This window comes from Monodon monoceros, unplaced genomic scaffold (genome assembly GCF_005190385.1).
Source record: "Monodon monoceros isolate NGI ecotype Baffin Bay Population unplaced genomic scaffold, NGI_Narwhal_1 Super_Scaffold_18, whole genome shotgun sequence".
NCBI lineage: Eukaryota > Metazoa > Chordata > Mammalia > Artiodactyla > Monodontidae > Monodon > Monodon monoceros.
In genome coordinates this window covers 80434365-80448396 of record NW_021703774.1, presented here as the reverse complement: position 1 = coordinate 80448396, position 14032 = coordinate 80434365, and the positions used below count along the sequence as shown (strand labels likewise).

At 34.7% G+C, this 14032-nt stretch overlaps 1 protein-coding gene across 1 annotated transcript in view; it reads left to right on the top strand.

Moving 5' to 3' along the window:
* SYCP1 (synaptonemal complex protein 1) overlaps positions 1-14032 on the top strand; it is a 145376-nt gene that overhangs the window by 59674 nt on the left and 71670 nt on the right. Inside the window, exons 17-20 of the mRNA XM_029229102.1 lie at positions 8702-8806; positions 9617-9720; positions 11134-11251; positions 11967-12037. Of these exons, the coding sequence (XP_029084935.1) occupies positions 8702-8806; positions 9617-9720; positions 11134-11251; positions 11967-12037 (398 nt within the window). The remainder of the gene's footprint in view (positions 1-8701; positions 8807-9616; positions 9721-11133; positions 11252-11966; positions 12038-14032) is intronic.

Genomic DNA, 14032 nt, shown 5'->3' with positions numbered 1-14032 from the left:
ATTGTATTCTTCATCTCTGTTTGGGTCTTCTTTATATTTTCTAACTTTTTGTTAAAAACTTCTAACTTCTCCCCCTGTTCATCCAATTTTCTCCCATGTTCTTTGAGCATTTTTCAATCATTACCCTGAACTCTTTTGGGTAGATTCTTATCTCCACTTCACTTTGTTGTTCCTACATTTAGAACATATTCCTCTGTTGCCTCATTTTGCCTAATTTGCTGTTTTTATTTCTATGTATTTAGAAGGTTGGTTATATTTCCTGACCTTTGAGATGTGGCCTTTTATAGGAGACATCCTATGTGTCCCAGCCACATATTCTCCTCTGGTCATCAGAACTATATGCTTTAGGGGTGCCCCCTATGTGGGCCATGTTTTTCCTTCTGTTGTGGTGGGCTGCCTACTTTGGGTGGTCTTACAGGTGTGGGTGGCCCCGGTCCAGTTGGTTGCCAGGCCCTGCCTTGTGTGGAGGCTGCTGCCCACTGATGGGTGGGGCTGGGTCACAAGGTGGCTGGCTGTGGAGCCTCAGGAGATCCTAGGGCTAGTGCTGACCTACGGGTGGGCAGAGCTGGGTTCTGGGATGAGTAGTTGTATTGCTGGGGTCTTGCATCTAGTATCGGCCTGCTGGTGGGCATGGCTGATTCCTGACACTACTGGCTCTGGGGTCCGGGGTATCCCAGAGCTGTTGTCAGCCTGAAGGTTGGTGGGGCTGGATAATTGGATGGCTGGCTGAGGGGGTCCAAGGCATCTCAGAACTGGTATTGGCCTGCAGGTGGGCAGGTTCAGGGCCCGGGGGTCCTGAGACTGGTGCCAGCCTTCTGGTACGTGGACTGTTTTTTGACAAGGCAGGCTGTGTGGCTGCAGTGGTCCTGTGCCTTTTGTTCACCCACTGGTGGGCAGGGTGGGAGCCCAAGGGATCCTGGGGTTTGTGCTCACCAACTGGTGGGTGAGGCTGGGTCCTCGTGTTTGTGCTGGCTCACTGGTGGGTAGATCTGGTTCCTGAGATCTCTGATTGTAGGGCCCTGGTGGTTCCAGGGCTGGTGCTGGTGCACTGATGTGTGGGGCCGAGTCCTCTGCCTTCTCGTGGATAGGGCCATGTCTTGGGTTGGCTGTGGGCTTTGGGGCTCTTAAGGAAGTTGGCCTGTTGGTGGGTGGGGCTGTATCTGGCTAGTTGCTTGGCTTGAGGTTCCCAGTATTAGAGTCTTCAGGCTGTTGAGGCGGACTGGGTCTTGGCACTAATAAGCTAGAGGGGGAGAATTCTAGAATGTTGCTTGCCAGCACAAGTGTCCTCGTAGTAGAACAAGCTCCAAAAATTGGCTGCTGCCAGTGTCTGTGTTCCCAGGGTGGGCTCCACTTGCCTCATGCCTCTCTAAGAGGCTTTCTGGTGTCAGCAGGTGGGTCTGACGCAGGCTCCTTTCAAATTACTGTTTCTTTCCCTGGGTCCCAGAGCATGTGAGATTTTGTGTGCACTCTTTAAAAGTGGAATCTCGATTTCCCATAGCCGTTTGGCTCTCCTGAAAGTAAATCCCACTGGCCTTCAAAGGCAAATGTTTTGGGGACTCATCTGGTGCAGGGCCCCTAGCCTGGGAGCCCAGTGTGGGGCTTGGACTCTGTGCTCTTTGGGGAGAATCTCTGCAATTTCAATTATTCTTCTGTTTGTGGGTTGCCCACCCTGGGGGTATGGGTCTTGACTATACCACATATCTGCCCCTCCTACCCATCTCATTGTGGTTCCTTTTTTATTTCTTTAGTTGTAGAAGAACTTTTCTCTAGTCTTCTGGTCTTTCTCATCAACAGTTTCTGTGTAAATAGTTTAATTCTGGTATGCTGATGGGGGAGGTGAGCACAAGGTCTTCCTACTGTGCCATCTTGGCCACACCCCCAACCTTTTCCACAAAATATTTATTTATTTATTAAAGATGAATTATTTTGTGTATTTTTTAATTCTTCCATACTTCCAATGTGATATTGAATAGGAGTGATGATTGTGTACATCTTTGATGTCCTGATCTTAAGGGAAAAACATTTAGTGTTTAACTATTAACTATGATGTTAATTATAGGTTTTTTGTTGACTTTCCCATGTAGTCCTAGTTTGTTGAGAATTTTTACTATGAATCTGTGTTGAATTTTGTCAAATTATTTTTACGTGTCATTTGATATGATCATGTGGTTTTTCTTCTTTAGACTATTAATATGGTGTTTTATATTGATTAATTTCCAAACATTGAACCAGCCTTGTATTCCTGGGAAAAATCTCACTTGGTGTGGTGTATAGGCATACTTTGTTTTATTGCACTTCACCGCAGATAATTGCATTTTCTGTAAATTGAAGGTTTGTGGCAACGCTGCCTCAAGCAAGTATATTGGCACTATTTTTCCAACAGCATTTGCTCACTCTGTGTCTTGGTGTCACTTTTTGGTAATTCTCATGGTATTTCAAACTTTTTCATTATTATTATATTTGTTACAGTGATCTGTGATCAGTGATCTTTGTTACTAGTGCAGAAAGATTACAAATAATGTAATGATGGTTAGCATTTTTTTAGCAATGAAGTATTTTTTTTTCCCTCTCCCACCCACCTACCTCTGGCAGCCACCAGTCTATTCTCTATATCCATGACTCCGTTTTTGTTTTTTAGGTAGGTTCATTGGTGTCATATTTTAGATTCCATATATAAGTGATATCATATGGTATTTGTCTTTCTCTTTCTGACTTACTTCACTTCATATGGTAATCTCTAGGTTCATCCATGTTGCTGCAAATGGCATTATTTTGTTCTGTTTTATGCCTGAGTAGTATTCCATTGTATATATGTACCACATCTTCTTTATCCATCTATCTGTCGATGGACATTTAGGTTGTTTCCATGTCTTGGCTATTGTGAATAATGCTGCTATGAACATAGGGGTGCATATATCTTTTTGAATTATAGTTTTGTCTGGATAGATGCCCAGGAGTGGGATTGCTGGATCCTATGGTAATTCTATTTTTAGTTTCCTGAGAAAACCTCCATACTGTTTTCCACAGTGGCTGCACCAACTTACATTCCCACCAACAGTGTAGGAGGGCTCCCTTTTCTCCACACTCTCTCCAGCATTTGTTATCTGTAGACTTTTTAATGATGCCATTCTGACTGGCGTGAGGTGGTACCTCATTATAGCTTTGATTTGCATTTCTCTAATAATTAGCGATGTTGATCATCTTTTCATGTGTCTATTGGCCATCTGTATATCTTCTTTGGAGAAATGTCTCTTTAGGTCTTCTGCCCATTTTTCGATTGGGTTGTTTGTTTCTTTATTGTTGTTGTATGAGCTGTTTGTATATTTTGGAAATTAAGCCCTTGTTGGTCACATCGTTTGCAATTATTTTTTCCAATTCTGTAGGCTGTCTTTTTGTTTTGTTTATGGTTTCCTTTGCTGTGCAAAAGCTTGTAAGTTTGATTAGGTCCCACTTATTTATTTTTGTTTTCATTTCTATTGCCTTGGGAGACTGACCTAAGAAAAAATTGGTATGATTTATGTCAGAGAATGTTTTGCCTGTGATCTGTTATAGGAGTTTTGTGGTGTCATGTCTTATGTTTAAGTCTTTAAGCCATTTTGAGTTTATTTTTGAGTATGGTGAGAGGGTGTATTCTTTTTTATTTTTTTTAACATCTATATTGGAGTATAATTGCTTTACAATGGTGTGTTAGTTTCTGCTTTATAACAAAGTGAATCAGTTATACATATACCTATGTTCCCATATCTCTTCCCTCTTGCATGTCCCTCCCTCCCACCCTCCCTATCCCACCCCTCTAGGTGGTCACAAAGCACCGAGCTATCTCCCTGTGCTATGCGGCTGCTTCCCACTAGCTATCTATTTTACGTTTGGTAGTGTATATATGTCCATGCCACTCTCTCACTTTGTCCCAGCTTACCCTTCCCCCTCCCCATATCCTCAAGTCCATTCTCTAGTAGGTCTGTGTCTTTATTTCTGTCTTACCCCTAGGTTCTTCATGATATTTTTTTTCATAAATTCCATATATATGTGTTAGCATACTAACTTCACTGATTTACATGCAGCTGTCCAACATTCCCAACACCACTTGCTGAAGAGACTTTTCCCATTGTATATTCTTGCCTCCTTAGTCAAAGGTTAATTGACCGTAGGTGTCTGGGTTTATTTAGCAATGAAGTATTTTAAAAAAACTTTATTTATTTATTTCTTTTTGGCTGCATTGCGTCTTCATTGCTGTGCACGGGCTTTCTCTAGTTGCAGCGAGTGGGGGCTACTCTTTGTTGTGGTGCACGGGCTTCTCATTGAGGTGGCTTCTCTTGTGGCAGAGCATGGGCTCTAGGTGTGTGGGTTTCTGTAGTTGTGGCAAGTGGGCTCAGTAGTTGTGGCTCATGAGCTCTAGAGCACAGGCTCAGTAGTTGTGGCATATGGGCTTAGTTGCTCCGTGGCATGTGGGATGTTCCCAGACCAGGGCTTGAACCCATGTCGCCTGCTTTGGCAGGTGGATTCTTAACCACTGCTCCATCAGGGAAGTTCCGAAGTATTTTTAAATTAAAGTATGTACATTGTTGTTTTTAGACATAATGCTATTGAACACTTAATAAACTAAGAATAGTGTAAACATAACTTTTATGTGCACAGAAAGTTCCTGTGCCTTGCTTTATTGTGATATTTGCTTTATTGCAGTATTCAGTAATGAACCCACAATATCTCTGAGATATGCCTGTATTATTCTTTTTCTGTATTGTTGAATTTTTTTGTTAATATTTTGTTGAGGATTTTTGTTTTTGTGTTCATGAGAGTTATTGGCCTATAGTTTTCTTGGACTGTCTTTCACTGGTTTTGGAACCAGGCTAATGCTGGCCTCATAAAATGAGTTGGGAATCATTTCTTTCATTTCCATTTTCTGGAAGAGATTATATAGAATTAGTATTATTTCTTTTTTAAATGTTTGGTAGAATTCTCCAGAGAAATCATGTGGACCTAGAGATTGCTTTTTGGCAATATTTTTAACTATGAATTTTATTTATTTTTGCTATAGAATTATTCAAGTTACTTGCTTTATCTTGGGTGATTTTGGTAGTTTGTGTTTTTTAAGGAATTAACCCATTTCATTAACTTTGTCGACTGTCTGTGCATGGAGTTGTTTGTAGCACTCCCTGCAATTATTGTTTTAATGTCTTTGGAGTCTGTAGTGTTACCCTTATTTTCATTGCTGATATTGGTGATTTATGTCTTCTTTCTTTTTTCTTTGTCAGTCATTTTATTTTTAACATCTTTGTTGGAGTATGATTGCTTTACAATGGTGTGTTAGTTTCTGCTTTATAACAAAGTGAATCAGTTATACATATACATATGTTCCCATATCTCTTCCCTCTTGCATCTCTCTCCCTCCCACCCTTCCTATCCCACCCCTCTAGGTGGTCACAAACCACCGAGCTGATCTCCCTGTGCTCTGTGGCTGCTTCCCACTAGCTATCTATTTTACGTTTGGTAGTGCATATATGTCCATGCCACTCTCTCACTTTGTCACAGCTTACCCTTCCCCCTCCCCATATCCTTAAGTCCATTCTTTAGTAGGTCTGTGTCGTTATTCCCATCTTACCCCAGGTTCTTCATGACCTATTTTTTTCTTACATTCCATATATATGTGTTAGCATACGGTATTTGTTTGTCTCTTTCTGACTTACTTCACCCTATGACAGACTCTAGGTCCATCCACCTCACTACAAATAACTCAATTTCATTTCTTTTTATGGCTGAGTAATATTCCATTGTATATATGTGCCACATCTTCTTTATCCATTCATCCAATGACGGACACTTAGGTTGCTTCCATCTCCTGGCTATTGTAAATGGAGCTGCAATGAACATTTTGGTACATGACTCTTTTTGAATTATGGTTTTCTCAGGGTATATGCCCAGTAGTGGGATTGCTGGGTCGTATGGTAATTCTATTTTTAGTTTTTTAAGGAACCTCCATACCGTTCTCCATAGTGGCTGTATCAACTTGCATTCCCACCAACAGTGCAAGAGTGTTCCCTTTTCTCCACACCCTCTCCAGCATTTATTGTTTCTAGATTTTTTGATGATGGCCATTCTGACCAGTGTGACATGATAGCTCATTGTAGTTTTGATTTGCATTTCTCTAATGATTAATGATGTTGAGCATTCTTTCATATGTTTGTTGGCAATCTGTATATCTTCTTTGGAGAAATGTCTGTTTAGTTCTTCTGCCCATTTTTGGATTGGGTTTACTGGTTTTTTGTTATTTAGCTGCATGAGCTGCTTGTAAATTTTGGAGATTAATCCTTTGTCAGTTGCTTCATTTGCAAATATTTTCTTCCATTCTGAGGGTTGTCTTGTGGTCTTGTTTTCTTTGTCAGTCTTGATAGAGTTTTATTACTTTATCAATCTTTTCAAATAACCAGCTTTCTATTTCATTGATTTTCTCTGTTGGTTTTTGATTTTCAGTCTCACTGATTTCTTCTCTTTATTCCTTCCTTCTGTTTGCTTTGTGTGTATTTGCTCTTTTTCTATGTTTTTAAGGTGGAAACTTAGATTGCTCTTTTGAGACTTTTCTAATGTAAACATTTAATATTATAAATTTCCTCTAATCACCTCTTTAGCTTTATCCCACAAATTTTGATATGTTGTATTTTCATTTTCATTTATTTTCTGATTTCTCTTGAGATTTATTCTTTGACCCTGGGGTTATTTATAAGTCTGTTATTTAATTTCTGTGTATTTGGAGATTTTGCTGTTATATTTCTGTTATTCATTTCTAGCTTAATTCCATTATGGTCAAATAATATACTTTATTACTTAAATTTGTTATGGTTTGTTTTAGAAATCATGATCTTGTATATCTGAGTGAATGCTCCATGTGCACTTGAAAAGAATATTTCCTCTGCTATTGTTAGGTGGAACGTTCTATAAATGTCAGTTAGGTACAGTTGGTTGATGGTATTGTGAAAAATCTTTTGGTTTTGATTAATTTTTGTCCAGTTCTATTGTTTACTGAAAGATGGGTATTAAAATCTCTTACTTTGATTTTGTAATTGTGTGTTTCTCTCTAATTCTGTCGATGTTTGCCTTGTGTATTTTGAATTTCGGTTAAAGGTTTTACATTTATATGTAACTATTATACCTTCCAGCTGAATTGACTCTTTGGTCATGATTGAATGCCTGTCTTTATCTCTGATAATACTGTCTCATTTTGAAGTCTGTTTTAACTGATATTATTATGGCCATTAGTTTTCTTATGTTTATTGTTTACATGGCATATCTTTGAGTCTTTATATTTGTAGATATTTGTACATATCTATATAGGTATAGATATATACCTGATTATAATTGGGTCTTCCTATGTACTATTTCTATAGTTATCTTTTTTAAATCACAAATATGATCATGTTATATTGCTATATCAAAACTTTCAATAGCTCTACATTGCTTATTGGTAAAATTCAGACTCTATAACTGCAATTAGTGGATTTTATAGTTTTTAATCTCAGACCTCTTATTGGCAAGGCTTTAATAAAATTATTATAATCTCATGCTTAAGTAAACAAAATAAATATTGAATTCATAATCTTATGCTCTGTTGGATAACAGGAAGAAGTAATAGAAATTAAGCACTCATAACTAAAGAGTTAATGGTTAGATTATAGTTTGTTTTGCTCAGTAGCTAGAGCTATGCTAACCAGTATGGTAGCCACTGGCCAAATGTGTTATATTTAAATTAATTAAAATAAATCAAATTAACAAGTCAGTTTCTAAGCTCCATTGGCCCACATTTGAAGGACTAATAGCTACCATATTGGAGAGGATGGAAAATGTTCCTATTGTTGCAGAAAGTTTTGTTGTATAGGACTTGTCTAGAGCAGAGGTTGACAAAATTTTTATGTGAAAGGCCAATAGTAAGTTTTTAGGCTTTGCGGGCCATATGGTCTCTGCTGCAGCTATTCAACTTTGCTGTTACAGGGCAAGACGGGCATAGATAATATATAAACAACTAGGTTGGCTATATTATGGTAAAGAATTATTAAAAACAGGCAGTGGCTGGGTTTGATCTGTGAGCTGTAGTTTGCTGACCCATGGTTGTCTAGAACATTGAATTAAATTCTTGACACCTCATTTAGAATGGTATGTTGACAAAGTGAGCCCATCCTGAAGGAATGAGGCAATATAAAACCATTCCATAGGAATATATAATAAAAATAATTAGAAATTTTAGAATAGCTAAGAGAAAAGTTCAGGAGTGATGATAGCTCTTCAAATATTTCTCAGCTATCATGTGAAAAGAGGAATTAGACTTTGTGATTAAGGAACACAGAACAATGACCATTGCATGAAAGTTACAGGAAGAGCATTTTAGTAAAATGTAAGTACAAACTGGGTTGATAGAATAGTGACTTAAGTAATAAGTGCTAATAAATTAAAGTGATTTATGCATAAGGTGAGGTTTGAATTCAGTGACCTGTATGACTTATTTTTTTAAAATAAAAAATTCCAGGGCTCTGCCCATTAAATCCTCTGTTATCATATTTAGTTTGGGAATTTACTTAATGACTTGTTTTCTCTTTTTTAAAAATTTGAGCCAAAGAGAAATTCATAATTCTCTTCACAACTCTGTTTGAGCAGCTTGATTATCTTGAATGTGTGTGTGCTTTGATTGTCATGATTTGTTAATGTCCTTAAATAGGCAGAAAACCAAAAGCTTTTAGATGAGAAGAAACAGTTTGAGAAGATTGCTGAAGAATTAAAAGGAGCAGAACAAGAACTAACAGGGCTTCTCAAAACCAGAGAGGTTTGTTTAAAAAGGATACATTTTTTTTTCCAAGTGTTTTGTTAGTAAGATACAGATTTACATTGTAGATTACATGTAGATTACATGTTAGATTTGTGCAAGATTGCTTCACAAAATTCCTCTGGAAGATGTGTTCCTGCTACATTTAGTATGCTAACAATTGATTTAAAGCACATTTAGAGAACCTGCATATTATAATGAGGAAGAGAAAGGTCAACATTTTAGATACCAATAGTATACATGATGCCATGGCTTATAACAATTACATTTCTTGATGTCTTGAGTATTTCTTAATTGATACATTTAAATTTTAGCCTTTATTAAGTTCTTAGCTTACAGTAGTTTTTATAGTGCTCATGTTATAATTTTAGAATGTCTTTTATTTTTAAAAAGTATGTTTTCAGTCTATTACAGTATTACATTGTAATTGTCTTTCTAATATAGTAAGAACAGCTTAGTTTTTCAAGTACTGCCTGATTTCATTAACTAATTCATTTCTTCTTAAAAATGTGACATTTTAATTGAAATTAATTACTTGGTAGTATAAAATTGACAATAGTATTTTATAATATGTAAATATAATTTTACTGGTTGAGCTTCAGAATATCAAGATGGAATTTACTTATAGTATTGCATTTGTCATTGCTCATTGTTTTAAAATTATAATGACTATGGCATTAAATCAATTTAAATTTTAAAAATTTGACATATTTTTGCCAAAGATATAACTTGCTTACATGGAGTGACCATACTTTTTAAGTGAGAAAACTGTAAAAACATTTGCTGTGATAATACATGTTTATTTTCCAGAAAAAAGTACATGATTTGGAAATACAGTTAACTGCCACTGCAACAAGTGAACAGCATTATTCAAAACAGGTTAAAGAGCTGAAAACTGAGCTTGAAAATGAGAAGTATGTTTTCTATCTATAAAGTAGCTTATGTATTCAATTCCTAAGCTTTCTGTAATACTGTAAAGTATTAACTACTTTCCGAAGTAGGTAATACTAAATTAGTAAATTATGTGTAATACTTTTTTGAATAGGCTTAAAGTTGTGTTTTATTTCTGATTAAAGATCAAAATAATGTGCCAATTTCATTGTTAAAGGAGGTACATATTATTGACATAAGAAGAATATATATCACAAACTTGAGAACTGCATTAGAAGAGCGATATGCTCTTTTCTTGGAGATTATTTAGCTCCTCATAAAAATAATCATTTGTAGTTGTAACTAGTTATTTTGATTGTTTTACTAAATTACTACATAGGTTTGTATTGATGAACTGACAAAATATAAATTCATTTCTCACATTGTCCAAACATAATATTTAGTTGTTTCACCTACTTAGTAAAGTTAATTTCTAGAGAAAGTGGGAGGAAATGATTGTTGTGTTGTTACTCAGGGAGAACTAAACTGAAGTAGGCAATCTAGGGGTGAGCATGATTTTTGCTTTCTGGTTGCTTCTCAACTCTAGATAAAAATGAGAAATAAGTAATTTACTCAGCATCTTGTCACTTCTCTTTCAACTCCCATTCTCAGCTTTCTGGTGCCTTTTCAACAGTACTTTTGTAGGGGCTCTGGGTAATATTCATCTATTAACCAAACTTCCTTTTAATGAATGAACTGATTAATATAAATTTGTGTTATCCTTGGTATATTTGCTTTTTCAACTTTTCATTTTTTAATTAAAACTCTTTGATGAGTTTCCAGTATCAGTAAGTAGGAGATAAAAGGTGCTTCTGAAATCATTCCATAGAGCCAGCCACACACTCCCCTTCCCTCATTTAAAATTGATCCTGGCTGCAACCAGTAACAGCAGTAATCTCTCTTCCAATGTAGAATATTTGAGACCTTGTAAGAGCAGTTTAAGTGTTGTGCATGTGCACAAAGTTTTATTTATTTTAATGAAAATATTTTAATTAAAAATAGTTAATGTCTCATGTACTATTAAATCATCAGAAATTTGAAACAGTTTCTAAGAGACAGTCTACTAAAGAAAATATTATATGAAAAAAATAAATACTTTTCAAAATTTGTGAAAGATAAACAGGGAAGTGGTATGGAGAATATGCAAGGAAATATGTAACATCTTGAAAAACTTACTATAGAAAATTTTCAAATATATACAACGTTAAGAGGGAATATTGTAATGAACCAGCATATACCTATCACCCAGCTTCAAAAATTTTTAACTAATGGCCAATCTTATTTCATTTGTAGCCCCAGCCCTTCCTTTCTTTCCCCTAAGATTATTTTGGATAAAATTCCACATCATATAATTTTATATGTAAATATTTTGGTATGACATGTTTTTTAAAAAACAGGCTTAAGAATACTGAACTAACTGCAAGCTGCAAAAGGCTTTCACTGGAAAACAAAGACCTAGCACAAGAAACAAGGGATATGGCCCTAGAATTAAAGAAACAGCAAGAAGATATTAATGTGAGTTGAAAAAGAAAGTCCCAGTGACTTAGTTTTCTTACTGTAAAGTTAAGAGGTTAGAATAGATTACCTCTAAAGTTTCTTCCAGCTTTAAAAGTCTGATTATTTTAGGTTATCTGATTATCTTTTCCTTGGAAATACTTTGTTTTAGAAGAAAAATATGCATATTGAGGTAGTAATAATATGCATACAATGATGAATAAAATATCATTCCTCTTTAGTTTATGACTCAATAAAAAAAATAAATGCTCAAATAGCTTAAAATAGTATATCATATGTATTGTTTGGGGGACAAAGTGTTATCACAGTTCACAGGATCACTTCTGCCTTGGGGAAAGAGAAAGAGAAGGCTTCAGAGAGAATACAGCATTGATTTTTGCCTTAAAAACATGAATAATTATCAGTTCAGTCGGTAGCAATGAGTGGAAAAGCATTCCTTGAAGCCATAACAATACGAACAAAGGACACAAGTCTCAAAGTATCACTGGGAAACAGCAAGTAAGACTAGTTTTTTAGCTACTAATATAGAGATTATTAGGGGAATAGAATAAGGCTGGAAAACTAGTGTGGAACTGTATAAGTTAAATAACCCATTCTCTTGCTTTATATATAATTAAATGAATTTTAAGACAGATAAAGGTCTTGAGTATTAATTTCAATTTTAGTTTTGTTGAAACAAAATAATTAATATAAACCGCACTGATTATTTCTTTAGAACAGCAAAAAGCAAGAAGAAAGGATGTTGAAACAAATAGAAAATCTGGAAGAGACAGAAACACAATTGAGGCAAGACTAATGCATTGGCCTTTTTTGACTGGCCCAAAATAGTATTTCTTTTCTATTAACTTGTTGTAGTTAATTTACATTAATCTTATGTTGAATATAGTATAAAATAAAAAATTAGACTTAAATCATTGCTTTGGAATCCTGCTTAAAAGTAAAATTGTAATAATGTCTATTTTATACTTAGCTTGAAATAGTGATATTAGATGTAGAAATTAATTTTAAAGTATCATAAACTTTCTAATATTTAATATTTATTTAAGAAAGTATACTAGTCATATGCCAGAAAATTTAGAAGAGGTATTTAAAAATTTTAATATTACTTTAAGCATTATCTATGTTTCTAGTTGTTTTCACAATCATCTATTTTAATGCTTGTATGCCAGTCAGTCAAGTGGATATAACAATATTTTAATTTGGATATTTACATTTTCCAGTTTTTCACTATCGTAAAGAATACTGTAGTAAACATTTTGGGACATAGAGATTTTTTTCTTATAGGATAAATTTCCAGTGTGAATTTATTGAGTCATAGGAATAATTATTTCAATTACTTTTTATAGAACAATGGTTTCTAATAGGTTTTATCAGTTGTAAACCATGCAATACAACCAATATTTTATGAAAATGCTGGTTCCAAATGTTTTAATTACTTTTGGGTATTATCATTAATTTATTTGATAATATAACAGGTAGAAACAACTCATAGTTCTTATGATTTATAATTTTCATGTTTTGGGTAAGCTTTGGAATTTTTCGTGTGTGTTTGCTAGAGTTTCTTCTCTGTAAATTGCTTATGCCTGTTGCCCACTAATATTTTGATATCTTGATTATTTTCTTACTCATTTAAGCTTTAAAAAACATATTAATCCTTTATGTTATTTTATTTAAAGCACATATTTCCCCTAACCTGTTGTTTTCCTTTCACTTTGGGTAATTTTTTTGTTATACAGAAGTTTTTAAAAAAAATTTTTGTATTAAATCAAATTCTTTCCTTTTGAAATTTTTTCCCATTGCTTTTTTACTTACCTGCCTGCAATCAAATATTAATATTTTCTTTAGTTACTTTAAAAATTGATATATTTAAAAATCAATATATTGATATTTGGTTTATCTTTCTCTTTTTCAAATACTGAAAAACATTTCAAGGTATCAATTTACTTTCTAACACTACTGTAGATCTGTGACCTGCTTTTTGATATGCAGTGTTTTCATGTTTATTATTTTCTAAATAATCTGTTTTTGTATTTTAAGTTTCCTTTTAATCCATTAGTAATTTAGATGATTTCCAAATATTTGGGGGCTCTTGTTTGTACTCACATTCTGATGTATTAAGTTTTGACTTGTTTGATTAAAGAATGTGGTCATTAAAACTTAACAATTGTAAATTATTTGATATTTCCTTAGACCTAATATATCTCCCTCATAGGACTGTCTGGGGATTACATGAGGAAATGTGAATAAAGTGCTGAGCACAGTGCCTGGCACTTAACTCTTACTATTTTCCATATTTGGAAAGTCATCTTTTACTATGCTTCTAAAGATTACTTTTGTCCTTTATGCTTACTTTTCTTCTTCAGAAGTAACTGTTATTTATAGACTAAATCTGTGATTAAGCCACTGTACATTTTGGGGATAAAAAGTGAAGATTTTTTTAGGGAAAGGCTGCTTTTAATTTAAGAGAATTTAAGTTGTTTGGATAATATCTTTTTGTACATCTGCCTACTCTATGGACTTACAAAACTGTAAATAAAAATATATTTAGGAAAAGTAAGAATATTCCAATTAAAAATTTTAAACTCAGTTGAAGAGTAAACATCCTAGATTCATTTCTTACAAGGCCAAGTTATTCCACGTGATTGAATACTATTCCATGCATTTACATTAGACCCAGTAACATATCAGTTGTAGTAACAAGAGAGTCTACAATTAGAAATAGCTTTAGGGCTTCCCTGGTGGCGCAGTGGTTGAGAGTCCACCTGCCGATGCAGGGGACAC